This window comes from Pholcus phalangioides, unplaced genomic scaffold (assembly GCF_987345545.1).
Source record: "Pholcus phalangioides strain wild (caught in Gottingen) unplaced genomic scaffold, Ppha-v1.0 ptg000004l_1, whole genome shotgun sequence".
Classification (NCBI taxonomy): domain Eukaryota; kingdom Metazoa; phylum Arthropoda; class Arachnida; order Araneae; family Pholcidae; genus Pholcus; species Pholcus phalangioides.
This window is the reverse complement of record NW_028301597.1, coordinates 14,073,058-14,097,718: the sequence shown is the minus strand read 5'-3', so window position 1 is coordinate 14,097,718 and position 24,661 is coordinate 14,073,058. Positions and strand designations below refer to the sequence as shown.

At 37.0% G+C, this 24,661-nt stretch overlaps 1 protein-coding gene across 8 annotated transcripts in view; it reads left to right on the top strand.

The window, feature by feature from the left end:
- Positions 1–1,753, top strand: part of LOC149086576 (uncharacterized) — a 79,807-nt gene extending 78,054 nt beyond the window's left edge. For all 8 annotated transcript variants that reach the window (XM_089230939.1, XM_089230932.1, XM_089230940.1 and 5 more), the window contains one exon: positions 1,515–1,753. In XM_089230939.1, the coding sequence (XP_089087065.1) occupies positions 1,515–1,643 (129 nt within the window). In that variant the 3' untranslated portion in view covers positions 1,644–1,753. The remainder of the gene's footprint in view (positions 1–1,514) is intronic.
- The last annotated feature ends 22,908 nt before the right edge of the window (positions 1,754–24,661 follow it).

Genomic DNA, 24,661 nt, shown 5'->3' with positions numbered 1-24,661 from the left:
GAACTCGGATACTTGATCAAAAGATGATCGCTGTTTTCTACGAGGCATAATTGATCGTTTTTTTGAAAAAACCACAAGAAAAACACAATTGCCGTACTTCAAATCGTCGAAATCTCCAAGCCTTAAATAGCGCTTTGAAGTGGCGCCACAGGCGCGCGTGATGTACGTCTGCGCTGAAATTCTAATCATTTGCATATCTCACCTCCGCTAATGCATGTTGTAAATTTCATATTATTTGCATGCTTCCTTCAGGGTGTTGCATTTACGGTGGCCAGCAGTGTATTATCATGCTATTATGTTTAGAAATTGTTTAAGTAAATAAGGTGTATATTTTTCTCTTTTTTTGCATTTTGTTTTTAAATTTAATCATTCTTCAAATTTGATGGGAAGATAACTTTTTTTCATGGCAACCCTCGTTATATTATATTCTGCACTTTTTTTGCTATAGCAAGATGATTTTGGTGTTCAAGCAGCAGAAATTTTTGCTGCCTAAGTTTTTAGTATGCATGGCATTTAATTTGAAACGAGTCTAATAATTTTTATTCGTCATTTCACTAATGCATGTTTTAGTAGTGATAAGATACTTCAGAAAAATTTTAAATGGACACTAATTTGTGAAGGAAATTTATTCAGAATTATTCGTTCCAACCATTTTGGCAAATTTTTTGGCATTTCACAGAAAAATTACTCCTTATATTGCACATATACTTCATTTTTAGTCCTGCTACATTTTCAAAATTTCTGTTCCAAAAATTGAAGTTAGTTGCTCCAAAATAGATGAGGGGCACTTATATCCCAGATATTTTTTAATCAAGCATCTAGAAATATTAAATATAATAGTTATTTTTCCTCACACATAATTGCAGTAGGGTTCCTTTTATCTAAGCTAATGGGACCAAACTTGCCCCAGACAACTAAAACCTTGAATAATATGAAATTTTATTAGAAGATAAAATAGCAATGTGAATATGTGTGATTATAATTATATGTTTGCACAAAGATTATTTGAAATTGAAATATGAAATTAATATAGTTTAAAATTGCATAAATAAAGCACTGTATATAGTACTTACAATTTACAAAATTTCAAACATTGTGAAGTACACACTTTTCGCAACACAAAGTACTTTTTTTACTGCTCCTTACTTTTTCAAAATCAATATATGAGAAGCCCTCTCAGAACAATCGGGGTTATACTGTACCATAATTTCTTGCATATGATCTGCAGATTATATATTTAAAAAAAATGTAAATTTTTTAGTTAAAAAAATTATTTTTAAAGATATCAGATGGTATTAAAATGTAAGTAACTGAAACGACAGAAAACACTGCCAATTTTTCCTGTCATTTTTTAAGTGGTGATGGAGGTAACATAATTTGCATGCGCAAAATTTGCTACTACAGATTATAGGCAGGAAACTATTGTATTATAAGTTATGGAGAGAGAAGAAAAAAATTTTCATGTGAAAATGTAAATACTGAGAATGTTTTTACAATAATGTATTTTAATACAGATATGCCACAACAAATCTGGAGAAATAAACCCTCAGAAGGTCAAACATTTGGTTGAATGTTATGTGAAAAAAGTTAAGCATTCAAAAAAGAAAGCTGAAAAAAGGCACAAGTCTGCCAAGTTTTCATGATAACATGCTTATCAAGATGAAGTTTCAAGACTCGTCTATTCAACCATCAGCATTTTTGCTGTTGCAAGAACAATTTAACTGCTGAATAAAAAGTATACAAGACTGCTTCATACTGGCTGTGTGTGTGTGTGTGTGAGAGGTATATATTAAATGAAACTTTGACTGTCAGAGTCTATATAGATTTTCTAGCTTCTCTGACATGAAGGAAACAAACTGAATTGAAGAACACGTAAGTTTTTATTATGTAAATAAGATTACCATCGTGTTTTATTTAATCTCATTGATTGCATGAGATACAACAATTATTGTTTTATATGACAAATCTTTTTTGCGAGATGTTTTCTGTTTACTCTCTATACAAAAATTGGGAGGGAGGGGAATAATTCATTTGGGTTTTGCTAGCATTCATTGTTAAGGCTGAATGGATTGTGATTCAACGCTTTTAAAAAGTCGAATCATATATCAAAAGTTAAATCTCTCTGGAGTGATTATGGGATTTATTTGAGGATGACAAAATCTGCAGTTGTCAATGTCGTGCTCTTTGATGTTAAATATACCAAGCTTATGTGCGTATAAGAAAAAGTATTAATTTATGATTGTAATTTTTTTTTTTAAATAAATTTTGAAAAAATATTTGATTATATAGGATATTTTACGTATTCCAAATCCTTTAGATTGCACATCAATATTTATGTTAGCCCCCCTCTCCTGCCTGTAAAGAAAGATATGTGGCCAAATATACATATGTATAATGAGAGGTTGCTGATAAGATAAAGAAGTCAATCATTTTCATGTTAGAACATGTTTTAAGGGGATCTTAATTTTTTGATTTTTCAAAACTTGCATGTAAAATCTGGCTTTTATGAAAAGTAATTTTTCACCTGATAAATACAGAAGGGTTCATGATAGTAACCAGGGGCATCTTCACAACAGTATATGCTCTAATAAGCTCTAGTATTGACTTTTTTTATTTGCTTTTATTAGACACTCACAAGATGATTTTGGAAGGAACAGTAATTACATTTTGCTTTAAAAATTTGATATTTTTAGAGTGCATTTTCTTTCATATATGTGTATATTTTTGTCTGTCTTTCCTAGTTTATAAAAAATAGTCAAATGAAATTCTTTGAAATGTGCATGAATATGATAAGTCTAGTGGAGGGGGTTATTGTAGAATCCATTATGTTGCTTCATATTTTTTTTTCACTTTTGAATTCTGTTTCACTCTTCAAGCAGTTTTTAAAGTTTCTTGATCCACATTATAACCGCCACATTGGAAGTCACTAAACCTTGTAGAAATTGCCCCCCCCCCCCACTTATTTTTAAGAAAAAAAAAATTTTCCTCCGAGCTAATTTTCTCATTGCGAGCTAATAAATGCGCATTCCCCCACCCAAACACAAAATAATAATAAACAAGGAAGAAGGGGGGGGGGGAACTATCACTTTTTGCTGTTATTTATGCTGTATGCAATAATACTATTTTATCAAAGGGAGAAAAACGTCTCTCCCCTTCTGTTATCAGACTTCAAACAAAAGGTGCCTCCGCCCACTGAGAGTTGATTGATGCAACGTGGGGGGGGAAATTTTATCAGGAAGAAAAAATTGAAAATTTTACAATGGTATGTGGGCTTGGGGTTGCTGTTTCAAGAGGGTTTTAGAAACCCAAGATATTTCAGGAATGCCTTTTTGAGAGGGTTTTAAGAACTCGAGATATCTTGGGATTGCCGCTGTAAGGGTTAAGTGGCACAGAATATTGCTAGAGAGAATTGGTAAGTTTTTCTTATTGTTTTTGAAGAACATGACGACTAAAAAACATGTAGCATTAATTTGTTACTTACTCATTAGTTAGAGTTGAACATTGATATTGGTGCTGCTATCGTGTAAAAGATAACTTTGTAAATGTTAAAGCTCTCAAAATATTAGGCATTGCTCCAAAAATTGAATAGGTTCAAAAAATGGGAAGTATCAAAGAAATTCAGTTTGGTACAGTTCTATACCCAATAATTTTGAAAAACAGAGAATTTGTCAATAAATTATATCAATGGTGAATTTATCAGTAAGAAGAGGGCTCTGCAAAATGGATATTCTTGATAATAAATTTAATAAACTTGTTTGATTACTTAAGATTGAAATTGTATTCATTCGTTTTTCAAGTTATTTATTTATTTTAGTTTATATTATTTTAAAAATGTTAACATTCAAGGAATTGTGCATGTAAATTATATTGGAGGTAATCAAGCAAGGACTTGAACAGTTTTAGAAGTTAATTTTTAGCTCTAGGAGGCTAATCCACGCTACAGCCTATTCAATTTTTTTAAATACTTTTTGTGGTTATTTATGATAAGTATTCAACCTACTTGGAAATAAAAAGAAAAGTTGACAAATTTTTTTTTTCAATGGATGTTCAACATTTTTCAACATTGTTGTCAAACAATCTCGGTGTTGAGGACAAGAAAAATAGACAAATTTCTATAGAAATGCATCTGCATTTAAAACTAAATTTGGTTTATTTAAAATATCCCATCTAATAGATATAATATTCTGACAATTCACACAATTCTTCTCGGCTTTTAGGCTGAAATTGAGAACAGAACCAAATATTTCATCAGCTGTGGCAGAAATCCTCAGTGGATAGTAGTAATCAAAAATCTAAATTGTCATTTAATCACAATTCTCAATTAAAATTCTATATTGTAATTACAATCTAACAATTTTGGGAATTGTTGCTGCAAACATAAGATGTCTGTGGTAGCAAAAAAGAAATGTTTGTAGTACTGTTCAGACCGCTGCTCATTCTTAGCTGTTACCTCAGAAATATTGTTGAATTGTCAAAATGAGGACTGCAGCTATGAAAGTCGGCATAACGTCTTCAATAAATAGGACTATGTATATTGGAGGAGTTTACTTTCCTGTGTTTTTTTTTTTGTAAATATTTGTAGAATTTTATTTGCTTTTGTATTATACAATTTGAATTTGGTTGTGATGGAATTTTTCAGTTTTTAGGTGCATGGGTTTTTTTTAGGTTTTCTGTATTTATTTCTGTTATATTTTCCCAAGTTCCGTTAAGTATTTAAATCTCAACACTTTTTAGAGCAAAATAATTTTTAAAGCTGATATTTTCATTTATTTTACACCTTTGGATTTAAAATGCCTGGTCATGCGAATATTATTTATACGTTCTGAAAAATATTGTTTATGAATTTTTTTTTTACACAACATTTGCATATACAGAGTGGACGTAAAGTAAGTTAGCCTGTTTATATATATATACAGGGTGCATAGCAAACGGGGGAGGGGGAGAGTATGACATTTTACTGGTGAACCATTGATCCTAGAGGAATAGTTCGAGTTAGAAAAAGTTTCCAAATAATGTGTAGTACTCAGATATGCCACTAATGTTTCAAGGGGTTGTATAGTTATTAAAATAAAAATAAACATTTTTATACAGTCCCTGTATGCTCAAAAACCTAATTAGAAAGTTGTTGCCCTGTCTCTCCTGATGCCAGCAAAAAAGTCTAAGTGCAATATTTACAGAGATATTCAAATTTGAAAATCGGAAGAAAATTGAGGAAAAAAACAGCATAGAATGTGGGAAAATCATTTTTCCCACTTTTAATGCTATTTTTTCTGAATTTTCCTCCGTTTTTCGGACTCCAATATCGCACTGAATATTGCACTGAAAAACATGGATTTTTTTTGTTGGCAACAGGAGAGACGGCAACAACTTTCTAATTAGGTTTGTGGCACTGCATAAAAAGTCAGTTGTTTTTATTTTTATAACTATATAGCCCTTTGAAATATGACATCCCCCCCCCCCCCCCGAATATGAGTGACATATCTGAGTATTACATGTTATTTGGAAACTTTTTCTAATTAGAAGTATATTTCTAGGATCAATGGTTTGTCAGTAAAGTGCTATGAACCCTGTATATACAGGGTGCAGAGCATTCTGCCACTGCAACCAATAGTCAGATCAACCAATGCTTAAAGTTTTGTTATTTAAAAATTATCTCCTTTCCCCCAACATTCTCCTTAAATACATAGGAAAAAATTCAAAAAATATATAATGCTAAAAATTAAGATTATTTCACACTTCATTGTGGAATTTTCAGTGAGTCTAACAATATTGTTCAGTATGCTCTCCCTTATAAATTTTATGGCAAAGTACGTTCAATCCTTGCTCACTTGTAATGTTTTTTGCATGTAGTGTAGTAATCTTGTTTATTTCTGTTAAAGTTGCGATTATTTCTCAGTGTCCCACAATGAAAAATCACTAGTTTGAAGCCTAGTGAATGAGGGAAGTTACAGGCATTGAGGAACAAATGACTTAAAAAGGGTGGGATGAAGACACTGTTATTGTTGCTGTAGGTGTATACCATAAATTTCTGGAGTATGTCTAGTAGCAGTCACAGAAAATTACTAACAAAAATTTCTGTTAAGACTCCATGTTAAGTGTGGATTCATCATTTATGTAAATCTACATGAGAATGGTATGAAGTGTTTTTTTATATTGGTTTATTAAGTTTTTTGTCATTGTTAAAATGTTGAGTGCATTCTTTAAATATATGTATAGATTTAAAGTTTTCCAACCACCTTGTTTGTCGTTTTGTCTGTGAGGGCCTTGTATTTATAAACTTGGGAATCAATCTGACTGTGGTTGCAGTTGCTAGAAAGGTGCTCTGAACAGGCCAGCTTATTTTACTGTTTGTGCACCTTGTATAAATATGCATATACACTGAAAAAAATAACTCATTTCAGTAAAATGTTTTAGGTTCTGAAAATATCTAACAAAGCTACAATAAAACCTTTATTATTCAAAATAAGTTAGATGTTCCTTCATCTGTAAATTTTTAGATACTTGAATATATATAATATACAACAAATATATAGACCAATTTGTCATCTTTTGCTTAGTAGATGAGTGTCACAAATTTTTTAGCAACATTATTTCTGACCAGTCACACAATGTTACTGCTTCAATCAAGAAATTCCCTAAAAGCATTTTTGTTACTTTTTTTCGCTCTTTGCTTTTATTAACATCTTCATTAGGAGAATTTTAGATGTGGGAAATATATATTTATAATTTCCTCATCACTAAGGGAAAAATTATTGCTTAGGAAAGCATATGAATGTCAGTTCGCATAGCTCTGAACGAACGAAGGGTCAGATAATTGAGGCTCTACTGTAATTATATCGCAATCATTATTTGTGAATCTGAATTTGTAATCTTTTGTGTAAATATAGTCTGTGTGCTTAAGCAACAGATAAGGACAAATAAAATCATCTATTAATCATTAATTTTATTTCGTTTGTGTATGTTTCTTATTATTTTTAATTTAATGGTTAACTCTTTTGCAAAAAAATCTAGATAATTTTGTTGCATATGACACATGTCTAATTCATTTTTGAAAAGGGGAAATGCGCTACAATTTTTGATTTTGAATCAAAATATACAAGTAATGTGAGACTCACCCAATTGTGATCTTGTTTTCATCCCATTGATTACATCTTATCAGTTGAAGGCTTTAATGAAATTCTCTGTGTTTGTCCCATCATTGTTCCGACGTTTTGATTTTAAAAAAAATGCAGATTCCCTTCCCTCTATTTTCGATAAAACTTCACACATTTACACGCTTTCATCTGTTTCCGTTGGAATTTGCAGGAAACAAGAACCGATTCAAGTCAATACCATGCGAGAAACATTCATCTCTTGGGTCGGGATCGCACTATAAAAAGTGTGACAAAAGATCTTTTACAAAACAACCAATAAGCCTAATGTATGTAATGCCGCCTTTAGGGGGCCTCATGATAGTTATGTCATGAGGTCTGCTCTGCATTTGAGGTCCCCTAGATAATTAGGTCAAGATACAATTTTCGAGATTCATTGTGTAAATTGGTAGGTGGGTATTTCTAGCCTCAGAAAAACCACTTTGCCTCGGGAGGTAGGACGTGATGCTCTTGAAACACCCCTGCTTAGACTTATACAACAGCTAATGTTCCCATAATTTATGGGGTAGACACATTTTCCCCTTATCTAACTGAAGAGGGGCTATTGTCCCCCCCCCCCCTTCATCGAGCCTGAACCGACGTAGCCTGCAAGTTGGACAGAGCCCACCTCTGCTGTATACTAATAAATCCGTAAAAATTATATATGACAATGAAGCCATGTTTTCCTGAGTCGGCAGAACGTGGTCCCACGTGAGTAACTCTGAACATGCATATTTCCATTTAGAGGCGCGACAGGAAGAAAGCATGGGGGGAGGCTAAAAGTTGCCAGTCGTCCTGTACGTACGGGACTCAAACACGTACTCGAGAAGGAAAGGCGTGATGCATTGTATATTCATTAATTATTAGGGAGGTTTAGCCCAAAGCCTCCTAGATACTACTAAGCCTGAAACATGTTTTCGTGACGTCACAACCCGGGTCCTACCGCGTAAACGCTTCGCATTCAAAACACGCTACCAACATGTATTTTTTGACAATTAGAAAGAAAAATTGATTTTTTTATTGCAATTATTACCTAGTATGGTATACAGAAAACACTGAATGTTAAATTAATGAATAATAAAAGGTAATTCAACAATTATTAAAACAAATAGGGGTTTCACAAATTCTCTGCCAACACGTATTTCTAGATGTTTTTTATTTATATGACAATTTAAAATGAAAGGATACACAGGCAATGTACAAGAATAAAAACAATGTCATTAAAATATTTTTTATTCACTGAGCTACATTCATATTATCAATTCTAATTCAAAGGGAAATTAGTTGCTGCTCTAAACATAAAATTTTGTAAATCTATGAGGGGAACTTCGAAAACACATTTCAAAATCCTGATGGGATTTCACATTATGAAAAGTCTCTTGTTGCACACACTCATTTATAAAATTTCCATAAAATAAATTTTAGTTTCTAATTTTAAATGGTGAATTGTGAACACTTAGAAATAAATATTTAACTAAAATTCCGAAAATAAAATCTTAATATGGGATCAATGTTTTTTTTAAATGTTAAGTTTTAACAATTAAAAAGATATCTCCTGAAAAGTGCAAAACATTTTTTTCATGTCTACTCACACACACAAATTTTTTTTTTAAATACTCCAAATTTAAAAAATGAACTATTCAATGCAATATTACAATTGTTTTATACAAGCAAGTTTCTTTTAATCGAAGAGTTCTTTTATGAGGTGTTATAATTTTAAGCTTGGCAAAAACTATACTCTAGTAGAAATATTAAAAATACTATTTAACCATTAATTTATTCTAAATTTTTTACACATGCTCTTGATTATATGTGCTATCCTATGCTGGTATAAAGTTTTACGTATCTTAGATACTTGAATTTTTTTTTTTTTAAATTTACAAAAAATTATTAAAAACAACTTGCGCGCATGATAAAATATAATCTAATTGAATAAAAATAAAGGAAACTTTTCAATTCATGAAATGAAGCAAAAGGTTGAGATTTCATTGACTCAATCTTATTTAAAATTAAATTTTAAAACTTAAGTTTCAAATTCCAAAAATTTTTAGTTAAAATTTAATTTTAAATAAGATTGAGTCAATAAAACATTTTGCTTTATTTCATGAATAACCTTTATTTTTAATCAATCGCATTGATGTCATGGTATTTTATCATGCATGCAAGCTGTTTTAATGCTTTTTTTTTAAATTCACAAAAAATTAAGTATCTAAGATATGTAAAATTTTATACCAGCATAGGATAGCATATACAATCAAGAACATGTGTAAAAAAATTTGGAATAAATCAATGGTTAAATAGTATTTTTAATGATATTTCTATTAGAGCATAGTTCTCCACAATGTTAAAAGGTACGAGACCCCTTAATTGAAGATTTGGTGTTAAAGTTATCATTTTTAGTTTTTGTGTAATTATTCAGGAATACTTTAGATATTATTTTGATACAATAATGAGAGATTTACCTTTGAATATTATACTGATGTCAAACTTTTAATTGAAGCTTTCTTATAAAATAATGTGCCAAGCTTAAAATAATAATTACACAAATTTTGGCCATTATCAAACCAACTAACTTCTCAATTTCAAGAAGTTCACAACTTCAGCACTTTTCGTGTTAGATGTTTCACGTTTGAATTCTGTACCATACGCTAGGACACCTACTTTTTGTAGCAATACTTGAAGTAATATGCATGAGGTAGTATCAGTTTATTTGAATTCCTCACAAAGCTGGATTGGTGAAATAAAATATTGATGTCCATAATATCATTTTTGAGTAATAGCGAGCAGCTTTCATAAAACTCAGTTCCAACTATTCATGCAGAAAGGATAAATTCACTTATTTTACCATGAAGTACTCCGAGTTTTTTCCTAGGAACCACTCATAAGAAGACTCAGCTACAAGATGATTATCGAGCGAGACAGTGATACTCTTTGAATTACTTTTCATTGATTTCACTATTTTTCCTCTGGTGACTTTCTTTTAATTGGTAACTTTGTCGTTCCTTTCTAAGTACGACGAGGGTTCCATTTGGTCTTTCGCTTCCCCTTGCAGTTTGACCTACCGCTGCAAACACAGCAGCACCGAGACACCTAAAAGAAAATTTAAAACGTTATAGGTGTAGTATTTATAATATTCAGCATATAGGCAACAAAATTATTGAATTATAAAATATTCCGAATAGTGCAAGAATGCTTACACAGGGAAATGACTCACATTTACATTTAATGGTTTAAAATGCAAGTTGAATTTGCAAACTATTTTATTATTTATTTAAAAAGTAGCCTATCCCTTCATTAAATTTCACATCACTCAGCACATTAATATTTGTATTTTTAATTACAGACCTGAGAAATGTGATTTACTCGATATTAAAAAAAAAAAGGTTATATATATTAGATCTGAAAAATGTGCTCCAATGATTAAACAAGTGGATAAAAACCGCTCTCAATGCAGGAGGAAATAAAATGCCGACACGAAACAGCAGCGAACATATCTACTTTAAAATTAATTACGCAAAACAAAGTCAGAAAAAATAAATATTTTAGATGTATTGACTGAATTGTGTACAAATAGCTACATACCTTTTTTTTGCTCGTCGTCTGATGATTATCGAAGTTCTCGGCTCCTTTTTACAATTATTTAAACTAAATTTCTCCCGCTAATGTGTTACAACTAGTGATGGGCGATCCGCTCATGAACCGTCTAGAAGAGCGGCTCTTTTCAAAGAGTGAGTGAGCCACGGTTCTTGAAAAAAGAACCGCGGCTCTTACACTTCCATCGCATACAAGAAACTACCAAGAACAAGCAGGCTTTTGAAAACGTTATGAAAAGAACCGTGACGGCAGACGGCTCATATTGCCGACTCCTATTGGCTACAAACGAACCGTGACAAGCCGAGAGCCGCAGAAATGAAAGTGAACCGTTTCCCGTTGAAACGCTTCTTGTAATTGGTCAGAAATGACCCGTGAATCGCTTCTTTTTTCGTTTGTGTTGCCTGCTCCTATTGGCTACAAATGAACCGTGAAGAGCCGTGAGCCGCAGAAATGAAAGTGAACCGTTTCCCGTTAAAACGCCTCCTGTAATTGGTCGAAAATGAGCCGTGAATCGCTTCTTTTTTCGCTTGTGTTGCCGGCTCCTATTGGCTACAAATGAACCGTGGAAATTCAAATGAGCTGTATCTTGTTAAAAGGCCTTCTGTGATTGTTAGAACTGGTTTCTTCCCATGTCCCACACCTTCCCCTCTAAGAAGTAAGAACGCGTTGGCCACTCTTTCTCCCCCTCCCCTTTTGCTTGTTACATATATTTTTATTTTTTTACGTTTTTCTTTTTTTGCTCTTTCACCTCGGACTGGGTGCACCTATTGGAGAGGTGACGGAATTATTTCCTTATTATTATTGTTATTTTAATTGTTAACCAGTGCAGTCTTATGAGGCGATCCCCGGAGGATCTCAGATGTAGAGGCCTCGTGAGAATGAGATAATAAAATTTGCAAAAGTTTTGCGGAATTTTTAGCCCGATAGACCCGGGCCGCAACTAGGCGGAGGGGGGGAGTAGGTGGGTCTGGTGCCCGGACGCTGGACTAGTGAGGGAGTCGGATGCACCCTTTTAACTGCTCCTTCTACATTACACGGGGGCGCAGAAATGCGAGCTTGACCCGGTTCAAAAAGTTCTAATTGCGTCCCAGGATTGCTGTCAATACGGCCCTGCTGTTCACCTCGGATTTGTTACCCTTCTTGAGCTGATGGAAATCATTTTACCCAATTTTTCTTCCTTTTGATCGATATTAATTTTTTTTAGCTCTTCCACCTCGGTCTTGTCTTCCCCCCCCCCTCCCCTTACAGCGGACAGAAATCATTTCCCAAATTTTTTGCGTCGTTCTTTAAAATTGCACCCTTGCACCTCGGATTTGGTGCCCCTCCAAAGCGAACAGAAACAATTTTCCCTAATTTTTTTTGCAGTCAATAAACTTTTTTTTGCTCTTTCTTCACGATTTCGGCGCCCCTCCTAGAGTGGACAGAGATCATTTTCTTCTTTTTTGTTTTTTTTTTAATATTCCCTCTTTCACCTTGGATATGGTGCGCCTTTTGGAGGGGACACGAAATCTTTTTCCTTATTATTATTTGCCTATTCACCAGTGCAGTCTTACGCACGGGCCTACCCGGGAACGTCCCCGAGGGGGGGGGGGGGTGTTCGTGAGGTCCCTCAGAGGAAGTCTCATGAAAATTAGATGTTACATTTTTTAATAGTAGGCGTAGGCAAGAGGTAGGCCTAAATTTTTAGCCAGATGGAGAAGGGCCGCAACAAAGGGGAGGGGGAGTAGGCGGGTGCGGTACCCGGGTGCTAGATTAGTGGGGAAGCCGAATCCACCTTTTAACTGCTCCTTCCACATTACACGGAGGCACAGAAATGTAAGCTTGTCCCGGCTCAAAAGGTATCTAGTTACTGCTCTGCATTGGGGTGGGAGTACCAAGATGCTCTCAAAACGGCCCTGCTCTTCACCTCGGATTTATTGCCCCTCTTAGAGAGCTGACAGAAATCGTTTTCCCTAATTTTTCTCTTGATCAATATAAATATTTTTCGCTCTCTCACCTCTGATTTGGCGTCCTCTTAGAGCGGCGCCTCCTGTGGTCGTACGGTTGTGCAACCCAGCGGCCCTTGCATAATTTTTAATTGAAATTTTAATCGTGATTTTTTAATTGAAATTTTAATCGTGATTTTTTTTATTGAAATTTCACATGCATATATATATATAATTTGTATTATAATTTCATACTCATAATTTTTTTAGTCACAATTCCACATATAATTTTCATTGAAATTTCTGTCGTCTTCAAGTTTCATGCTTAATTATACTTATATTTCACTCACAATTTTTAAAATTACAGTTTAACACAATATCCCATTTCACCCCTACAATATCTCACATATTTGTTTTTTTCTATTGAAATTTCCCTCATAACTTGAATTTTACTCCATTTTACAAGTCGTCAAATCATTCAGAATTTGTTTTTACAGTGGATCCCGCTTATAACGTTTTTCAAAAAATTGTCATGAGAAAACGTTCTAAGTGAAGAAACGCTTTAAACAGGAAAAATCTTCACGAGAATTACTTAATGTTGATACCACGAAAATAAGTCGTACGAAGCGGTAGAAAATTGTAAGTTGGAATGTTATAAGCGGGATCGACTGCATTTTTTTATTCAGGAATTTTTCCGCAATAAAATGCCAACAAAAATAAGAATTTTATTCTTATTTTTGTTGGCATTTTTGACCAGTTTCTCCATGAGTGGGTGATATCCCCTTCCCATGAAATGACGGGGGGTGGGGTGGGGGGTTATGAAACGTATTAGTGGGGCGTTCATAGCTACGAATACAATATAGCAGTATTTCTCAACCTCTGGTCCGCGACGATGGCATAAGTGGTCAGCATGGACACTCGATAAAATTATTCACCCTTTGAAATAGACGTTAATAAATACAAATACAAATACAAATACAACGCCACAACAGGCAAAATGCCCAACGAGGTGGCTGATAAAAAGATGCCCATAAAAATATGGATGTCATATGTTTCAAAAATACAGCAACCCCAATAAAAATGGGGTAATAATTACAATACGGCCGTATTGTAAATAATTACAATACGGCTTCAAATAAAATTATACCATTGTACCGAGGTTCCTCACATCATCGAGGGGGAATGCAACAAAATTGCAATCATGAACACGAGATATCACTACATTTAGTCGAAAGTCGCAATTCATTGCTTCAAGTGTAATTTGCTAATTACTGCTAAAATTGCTGAATGGTGTGGAAATAAAGGGCTACTGCAAATCACAGTAAACAAAAATGTATTTCACGAAAAAAATATTCAAATATGACCTGATGATCATATTTCATTGAGAAAAATAAAATTCGGTATAAACTTGCATCTTAAATAATAATCTGTACAAAACGGGACATCATCAATTGCCATCAGAAACATTGTCCGAAGTAGGCATAATCATCGATCGTAATTAAAATTCCAAAAAAATTGCTACAAAAAATTAAACCTGATTTATGTCGGCATTACACTATAAACGTTTTGTAAAAGTGCTTGTATAAAACTCGAAAAATACAACGAATAAGCTGATCGATTACATTCGAGCAAATGCAATCGATCAGTTTATTGGTCGCATTTTTCAAGTTTTATACAAGCACTTTGACAAAACTTTTATAGTGTAATACTGGCCTTTTATGTATAAACCTGACAAATATGCCAGATAAATATTTACAAGTTTTTTCCATAATTATCGTAATGTAGTGTAATATAATGAAAACACTGTGTGTGTGTAATACGGGACACAATTGGTCCGTAAATTTGTTTCGGACATTTTACTGGTCCTTGTTTTCAGGAAGGTTGAAAAAAACTGCGATGGAGAATATTTTCTGTGGGGTCGTTCCAAACGTTTCAGACCTAACCAGAATGAAATTTTGCCTCCTGGTACTGGCCCTTACGGGTCAACTGTGGGCTTACAAATTGTAGCCTCGTGGAGACTACGTGTGAGGAGAAAGGCAAGTGAGTATTTGCGTGTGTGTGTGTGTATTATGTGAGTGCGGTTGTGTAAAAGAGAAAGATTTTGTCAAATCCGGGTAACTGTCTGGTATTGTCACTTTTTAACACAATTTTGCAGATAAAACGCTCCCCAACCTTCTATTAAAAATACAAATACAAATACAAATACAAATACAACGCCACAACAGGCAAATTGCCCAACGAGGTGGCTGACTTAAGAACATCATGGATCCCCGAGCGCCTACCTACTACTGCTACACCACACATGCATCCCCCTCGTGGAACCCCCCAACGAATCGGTACATGCGGGAATGTGCGTGTACGTGTAGTGCAACCTGATGTAAAGTTTGTTTCTGTGTAATGCTTGTTATGTGTAGTGCTGTCATCTGCCCCCAGTTTTACTAACTATGAGTGAAGTGTTATGGTTGAATGATTTATCGTTGTAGGACTGTTGCTCTCTGTGGCGAGACTTTTTAACGGGGAGATCGGCTCGCATTTGCGCCTTGAAGTTGGGAACCACAGAAAACCAACTTCAGCCGACCACCACTGTGGGGTTCGTTTACACTTGGAAGAGAATAGAGAAAAAAAGGTGTCGAAAAGACAATTGGAGAAAGTTTCCATCATGTACTCACTAATGCGAGCTTCGACAAGTTTTTTTTTCTGGTCATTTTCAGGAAATAGAAGAAAAAGTGGGAGGTGGGTGAATATATAGGAGGAAAATTTGGTTAGTTATTGTTAGTGGGGGAAGATGATGTCAAGGGAGGGGGTGAAAATTTTGCCAGTGACAAATCAAAAGTAACAAAAAATTATGCGCTTTTGCTTCAAAAATATTTAATGAAGTAGCAATTTATGATATCATGGTTCAATGATGTCGGCCTTTTGGGGCAATATTGTTGTTGACACAATAAAAAATTTTATATACATGTTGAGCAAAGTTCAACAAATTCCTGGGTAAAATAATTTCAAACTTGATTAAGCATATATTTACAATAGGAGAGAACTCTTTCTCATTCTGCAGGGCCCTCTGACGCGGAAGAGTGCTTGAATTGTTGGTCTCGGTGGGAGAGCCATCCACGGATGACAACATTACAACTTAAGCCTTTTTACTTAAGCCTTTTTTGGTGCATCGAGGGAAAGCCATCGATACTATTGTTGTACTGTAAACTAAATAATGTTGTATTGTAAACTAATAATAATAAATTTGTCTCTGCGATCCGATCATCCGCGCCCTTTGTTGAGGAAGAATTCATGGGCGATGATCCGCTGACAACGAGCGAAGTGCTATTCTCCTGTTATCAGCAAGTGCGTTACTTTTTTGTTATTATTATTTCTTTTAAATGGATTTTTTTTTTCAAAAATTTCGTACCTTCAGTTGGGGCTTTTTATATGTAGACAGCTGTTTTTGTTGGCTACCCTCTTTTTGTTAGAGCAGCGTTTCTCAACCGGTGCTCCGCGGTGACTCAAAGAAAATAAAATAAATCAGTAAATTAGATTGATACATGAAAAAAAGAGGCATAAAGGGTTCCGCCATAAAAAATTATATATAAATCTTTCTCCTCAAGTCATACAGGGCTCCGCAATAAAAATTATATACTGAGAAGGGCTCCGCAAGTCAAAAAAGGCTGAGAACTCCTGTGTTAGAGGGTTGGCGATTAAAAGAATTGTTTTTGTTTGATTAAAAATGTATTTCTTGATTGAACACATTTATTTGCAATTTTGTGTTCAGTGGAACTGAATTAGAGTTCGTTCCAAGGGAGGTCCAAAATTTGTTTGGGCCTTCGAAATTTCCAAATCTCATCATGTCGTAGTCCCCAACGTCTCTTATATGTTGGTGTTGTGAGTTGCCCATTCTGTCAAATTGATTGAGGTTTAATTCTTGTACGGATGACCAAATATGGGAGAGTTGAAGGTCCGTTCATATGTTGATGTAACGAAGGAACCAGTGCTTTTGTTAGCTGTCGAAGGATTTTATTTTGTCTCACTTGCAGGGTTTTTATATTTAGTTTGCGTTCGTGGGCGAACACCGATGAGACGTAAAGCATTGTGGGTCGAAAAAATGGATTTGTATAGAATTATTTTTTCTAATAGTGAATTTCGCTCTGTGAGGAGTTTCAGGATCAGTGAGGAAAGTTTTCTCTCTGAGACGAGGGCGGTAAAAGAAAAAGAAAAAACGTGGGGAGACTATGCTGAAGCAATTGACAATCGTACCAACTTACCACGGAAGGAAGTGTAATGTGCGTCACTTATTTTTGATTTTTCAGGTGACTAAAAGAAAAACGAATCATTTGCTTAAGGTAGTGGTTCTCAAAGTGGGCGCCGCGGAAAGCTGGTGTGCTATTGATGTGTACTTGTTAAGTGCTTCGAAGCGATTCTCAGACTGCTTTGAGAAGTCGCGGATAGACACTGAGTCGGAGTCGAAGGCGAAAAAAAGCTTTAGAGAACCACTGGCTTAAGGGTTTTATATAGACGTTGCTTGGATCGCAAAAAGAAATTCTTCAGAAGTTTTCTTTACTGTTTAATTCCACCTCCCCCCACAAAAATTTCATTGGTGACTCCCTTTTAGTCCCCCCTTCCCGGTCTTCTTTGCCTCCTGCTAAAATCTACTTCGAAATGAACAGTGACTCAATTGGCACTGCTGCCTACTAGTTTCTTAATATTTTGATTATTTCTAAGTATGCGTGTACTGAGTACACTGTATTGATTGTTGTTGATGTAGAATTCTAATATATTCCATCCGTGCTAAATAGGAACGTTTAAAGTTAAAATATTACAGTATGTATGTGTTACGGTGAATGTGATAAATTCGGAATACATGTTTGAACGAAATTTATCAAACTCATCAAAATGGTCGGCGATTATGCATAATCAACGCATAGATGAAATTTACCCTAACAGACACTGCATATTGGTTTAATGTATTTTTTTACTTAGGGACAGATGAGCTTAAATTTCTGATCAAGACGTTTATATTTTGGGAGTTCTCTCGAGACAAGTTAATCGACGAAACCCCTTGGGGAACCGACCAGCAGACTCCAACTCGAAGCCTTTTAAAAATCAAAAACTGGCTTCAAAGGGGGAAAGAGCATAGGAATGGTCCCGGGTACGGAGCCATTGTAAATATTTGCTTTTGTGTCCTACCTTCAGTAGTTCTTTATCCTATCGAGGTTTTAACATGGGGTGCTTGTGTGGATGCCGACTGAGGGACGCTAGTCTAGACTAGCGTTGAAGTTCCCTAGTTGAAGAATGAAAGGTTCCCAGGGATTTGTTAACTATTGTGATGAGATACTTGACACAGTATATTTAACTACTTATGTGGGGACGAAGAAAATGACATGAAAGCTCTCCGGCTTATTGTGGGAATATGACGACGCAAAGAAGATGCATATTCATATGGCGAATGAGTGCACAAAAACACGGGTGGCAGGCACAGAAGAGCGGTTTTTTTTTCTTTTTTGACACCTTTCCGTTTCCATGCGTTTAGTTTTGTGTCCGAGAAATACCACAATCACATATCCCGCGGTAAAGATGTAGTGAACAAACAACATCGTTCGTGTATTTCGGACAATTAAAACTGTTGTTAAGCACTGAATGGTTCTGTTGTGAGTAAAGTTGTCGTGGTGAACTGCAAAAAACTTAACAAAAAACATAAAGGCCTGCAAACAAAAAGCTACTCTTTCTTTCTACACTCTATAAGCTACACAAAAGAACTAGTTAAGCACTTTTTGTGCGCATGTTATTATATAAAGCAGCGTTTCTCTTTCCTTTTTTTTTGCCCGTCGCCCCCTTCGAGTATTTTTTTTCTCGTGGCGCCCCTGAGTCTTCGACCCTCATCTAGAAGCAAGATCCTTTATACGTATTGATTTGATTTTTTCAGTGAATTTATACTGAATGAAAATTTTTGCAAATAAAATTGGCCTCCAGACCACTGGCTTAGAATTTATTGAGCTGCCCACTAATCCGAATTCTATTCAGGACCGTATCAACATCATGGGCCCCTCAGGCAAAGTGATGCTATGGTAGTCCTATACTTAGCAGGAAATAAACAGCCTACATATTTCCTACTTATTTTAAAAATTTATTGCACTATACAAAATATCATAAGGTGGAGTCACTTGTGTACATGAGACCCCCGGGCATGAACCCTCACAAGAGTGGGACTGACAGAGCTGCATCCCAGGGCCTGATATGGTTTTCATCATTTTTTGTTTTTCCCACTAAATTTAATATAGAGAGGGGGGTCTGTGAAAAATGTAGCCGGAGGCCTGCGAAAAACCCCATCCTAGGGAACCTGCTGCAAAGTGTGGGGGGTGAGGCCCGGGTGAGTCCATGCCCTAAGACGGCCCTGGTTTCGTTGGATTCTGCAAGTGTATAGTCAATATAAAAGCATTATTTCTTCACACCTTAATTTTTCTTCTCAGCTCTCTGCAGCAGTCCAAACCACCTGTCACGGCCCCTTTCTAAATTTATTGCATCTCCGTGATTCCTAAATTTCTACACAAATATTGAGTTTTGAACACCCCTCCCCAACCACTATTTACTGCTCCCGACATTTCCTATTATTTTACGCCTATGATGATGTCGTACTGACTTAAATTCTTCACGGTTGTAATCGCAACAAAATGTATAATGCATAACATGATTCTATTCCGAACACATTATTCGACCTCACTTGGTAATGCATAATTTATCAAATTATAATGTTTTGTTTCGAAATTCATGGGTACATTTTTTTCAAGTGAGCCAGATTAGTTCGCAAGCAGGGGTTTGTTCCTCCATGTATTTCATTTCATTTTTATGTATTTTTTATTTATGAATTATGTGAAAAAAGTTTGCCGATTGCCCACAACTTCTGTAAATAAATGTATAGAAAAAAAAGGCTATGGAGTGTGTGTGTGTGTGTGTGTGTTGTGTTTTCGTTGGTGTTCACATTTTTCTAATGATTGACTAATTTTTCATTTACCAAAACAAGACTCAACTTGAAAGATAGAATTGCCGAAAATGTCAAAAAAGTAATAATAATAATGCAGCATAGTATGCAAGGGCGAAGCGAGAGGGGACTTGGGGGTCTGGTCCCCCCCCCCCCCGAAATGTGAGAAAATGACCGAAAAAAGGGAAAAAGATGGCCAAATCCATTGTTCTGTCACTTTGGTCCCCCCCCCCCCGGAATGAAAGTAGTCCCCCCACGAACGAAATTTCTGGCTACGCCCCTGATAGTATGCTTATTATCTTGGTTTTAACAATGGCTTTCCGCACATTTTATGTCAGTTACATGGTTTTCACATGGTCGTCGCGTTATTGATTTTAAAATTATTATTATTATATATTATAAAAATGATAGCATGATATATTAGGAATTATAAAGGCGTGGTTCATTAAAAACTTTGGCTATTCTAACTTTCCAGGATGCCTGTACTCGTTAACAGGGCCGGCCGTCTTAAGAGCTTCATGGGACCCTGGGCCAAGTGGTTTTTCTGAGGCCCAACATAATTAAGGGGCTCTGGGCAAACCCTCTCGTCAATGCAGAAATCGGCCCAGACCAAAAGAAGTTTCAGACACGAATTATGCATTATACGCAGTGGCGTCGGAGCCGGGGGTGCTGTGGGTGCTCGAGCACCCACGGAAGTTTGTAGAACGGGTTCGAGCACCCACAGAATTGATTCAAAAATCGAAATTTCCTACATGAATCTCAAGACGGGCACCCACAGGTTCGAAACACTTCCGACGTCCCTTATTATACGTATTCATCAAATGGGCTTCAAAACTGGGAGATTGGAAGTATGAAAAGATTGGGGAAAAAAGGGTGTCAAAAACCATAAATCTGTCTATCATTCTGACCCCCCCCCCCCCATCCTGTAGCAAGCCCCCCGACCGGGACTTTTCAAGGCCCCCTCTATAGTTAATTTATAGTGTTAGAAAGTAGAAAACTAAGAATCAGGGCCGTAACTAGGATTTATGCCGTCCGGGGCAAACATCATTTTCGGTGCCAGACAACGATTTATAATGATAAAATTCGACTATCTTGTAATGGTGTTCTTTGTACCCCCGCCTCAAGGGCGTAGTGAGGGGAGAGGACTTGGGGGTCTGGTCCCCCCCCGAAATGTGAGAAAATGACCGAAAAAAGGGAAAAAAGATGGCCAAATCCATTGTTCTGTCACTTTGGTCCCCCCCCCCCCGAAATGAAAGTGGTTCCCCCCCCCCGAACGAAATTTCTGGCTGCGCCCCTGCCCCGCCTAAAACTACTGCCCCCTAAATTCTGCCGCCCGGGACCGTCACCCTCCACCCTGCCCCCCTCTAGTTACGGTCCGGGTAAGAATAACTGCGAACTCAGCCCTTTCCCAGTGGGGGAGTGGCGGAATACGAACTTTTCGCTCATATTGCAGGCTCCTTTCAGCTACAAATGAACCGTGACAAGCCGAGAGCCGCAGAAATGAAAGTGAACCGTTGCCTGTTAAAACGCCTCCTGTAATTGGTCGAAAATGAGCCGTGAATCGCTTCTTTTTTCGCTTGTGTTGCCTGCTCCTATTGGCTACAAATGAACCGTGACGAGCCGCGAGCCGCAGAAATTCAAATGAGCCGTGTCCTTTTAAAAGGCCTCCGGGAGCCGCTTCGCTTGCCACTGTTCTGCAGAACTTAACAACTAGTCTCTTCCCAAGTCCCCACCCTCCCTTCTAAGAAGACGTTGGCCACGCTTTCTTTTTCCCCCTTTTGCAAGGTTTTTTTTGCACAAAAGGCTTTTACAATCCCCCTTTCGCTGCGTTCTTTTTTATTTACTATTATTTTTTGCTCTTTTACCTCGGATTGAATGCATCTCTTGAAGGGGAAGGAATCGCAATTCTCGTTGTTATTATTATTGTTATTTGGTCTACTCACCAGTGCACGTCCGCGGGGAGGAGAGGTGTAGACGAGGCAGATCTCCTGAAAATAAGATGTTCAAATTTCCAAGATTCGGAGTACTTTGAATTGATCGGCAGTAATTTTTAGCCAGATAGAGAAGAGCCACAACTAGGGGGGGGGGGGTCTGGGGCTCGGGCGCTGGACTAGTGGGGGAGAGGAATGCACCTCTTTTAACTGCTCCTTCTACATTATACGGGGCACAGAAATGCAAGTTTGTTCCGGCTTAACAAGTATCTAGGTGCGTATCCCTGGATTGGTGGTGGTGGGGGGGGGGGGTGCTACTCCTAGTGATGACAGAAATCGTTTTCCTAATTTTTCTTTTCTTGACCAGTATAAATTTTTTTTAGCTCTTCAACGTCGGATTTGGTTTCCAGCAAAAATCATTTTCCCCAATTGTTTTTTTGGTCAATAAATTTTTTCTGCCCTATCGTGACAAATTTGCCCCAACCCCTTCCTACAGTGGACGGAAATCATGTCCCCTAATTTTTTTTCGACTTTTCACTTCAGATTTGATGTTTTTCCTACGAGCAGACAAATCATTTACCCTAATTTTTTTTTGGTCAATAATATTTGTTTTTGCCCTTTCATCATGGATTTAGCACCCCACCTAGAGCGGACAGACACCATTTCTCTAATTTTTTTGGGTGCATAAGATTTTTTTTTTTTGCTTTTTAATCTCTCTAACTGCGATATCCCATGTGAACGTACGGATCACGCGGCTGAACAGTCGCCCCTGCATTCATAATTTTCAACCGCAATGTAATTTGTTGTTTCAGTTGTGATTTTTTCAATTAAAATTTCGTATGTAATTTCAGTCGTTATTATAATGAATAAAAGAAAGGGGGGGGGACGATTGTCGACCTCTTCCTTTGCGACTATACCAGTGATTCCCAACGTGGGCGATGGAATGTTCCGGGGGCGGTAGAAGCTACGGGTATAACATAGGATCCTATGGCTTAGATTGCGTTGGGGGGGGGGATGGGAGACTCCCCAGCGCGACCCAAACCCCCAAGGGTAAAAGGCTTATATCCCGGGAGGGACAGAGCCTGGGTCGTGACTGGTCTGTCGGGGGATGGGAGAACAAAATTTCTGAAGAAGGGGCCGTTGGGACAAAAAAAGGGTGGGAACAATGGCCTATACCAATACATTTTTTTTGTGAACTGGAGGGGGAATTGTTATCACTCAAGTTTATCAACGTAACCCCTTGTGAACCCACCCCGCACTCTCGAAGTATTTTTTCCTAATGTGTCGTAGTCTACACCTTTATACCTAGCTAGGTATAAAGGCGGTATTCCGTACGAGAACCTTCCGCGACTCCTTACAAAATGACTTTTGTGCGAGAGAAAAAAAACGGTGATTGCTTATTTTTATGTGAGATGTCTCGAAAATCTACATCAAAAGCTGTCCGGCGTATTAAAAAAGACGACCATAGGCAAAGATAGACTTGGAAGTCTGGAGGGGGGAGGGCGGCACGATGATGATGATGTCAATTCACATATACATTTATACATTAGATCAGTCAACTCTATCTTTGACGGGGAAAAGCAATGCCCCTCCCCCCACGCCTCCCGTATCTCCGCCCATGAAGACGACACAGGAGATGAATACAAATCGTTTATCGATTGTTACGTAAATGAGAACATGGATGTTCATGCAAATACAGTAATATGGAGATTTTTTTCTCACCATCTTCAGGGCCGTCTTAAGAGCAACATGGGCCCCCGGGCCAAATGACTTTTCTGAGGCTTTTTTTCTCCTGAGACCCCCGGGTGGGCCCATGCCTTGAGACGGCACTGACCATCTTACGTGTCTGGTTTAGTGCACGAAACCATCTTCTATAAGGGGCCATTCAAGTATTACGTAAGCAGATTTTTAGCCATTTTTGACTCCCCCCCCCCCCCACCATTTGTCAGCAAAAGTCGCAAAACACTGACCCACCCCCATATCTTCAGAAACGGGTGGTTGAAGACGTAAGTAACCTTCAAACCCCCCTCCCCCCCTTGTCATCAAAAGTCAGCAAATCCGAAACCCTCCCTCTCGATGCTGACGTAATACTTGAATGACCCCTAAGGGAAAAAGTTTATTATTATTATTTTTGGAATGAGAGAGAGAGACAAAAGCTTGACTTTTTGCATATTTCTCTGGTTGATTTTTTAATTGAAACGCAACGCGTGTCCATCAACTGCAGCGTAAACGCAGTGTGCTGTAATTGAAAAAAAAAATCTAGATATTGTTTGCGGGGGGGGGGGGGGAGAAGGAGGGTAAATCACATGAGTTTATAAAATCCTTCGCTAGATGGCGCTCTTGATCAACTCTTCAAAAGAGCCGTGTAAGAGCTGCGGTTCATTTTGGTGAGTGAGCGGTTCAGAGCCGCTCACGGAAAAGAACCGTTTTGCCCATCACTAGTTACAACAAATAACGTGGCGTGCTTCGTTAAAAACATCCAAAATAGCCACTCTAAGGACCCGGATTGTGACGTCACAACCTCGGCGGAGTGATACATTACGGCTTGTACTTCTATAGTCCGTTTCAGGTTAACTTTGCAGTGCAGAGAAAGGTAGAGAGTGTATTCCTTCGCCGCAAAATATAGTTCCCATATATCAGAGGCTTACGATGATCATTTATGCAGAATATTTCAATTTTTTGAATGATTGAAAATGAATACTGAAAAAATAGTGTTCTGAATCAATCTTTATTTGTTTAAGAATTTTAAAATAGAAAAAAAAATGATCACCATTATGCATAAAAAAAAGATTTTTCTCAGTGAGACTGGCGAGAATCAGCTATACCTTACCGCGACTGCGCATCGATACATAGGTTGAACGGCTTTCGTTGTCATAGCAACGTGTGATGCGGTTCCCTCGTAGCTTCCCTTTCACTGCAAAGTTAACCTGAAACGAACTATAGGAGGCTTTGCTTAGCCCCCTCACAAAATTTATTGAGGTGAGGGGCTCAAATGGTCCCAGCCCCTAGGTTCCGGCGCCTGTCTCCATTCAAGCATTTGATTTCTGTGAAAACGCAGCAAAAATGTGGAGGAGTTCGGTAAAAAGCTCGGTGTAAGACGCCTTATCCAGAACCAGT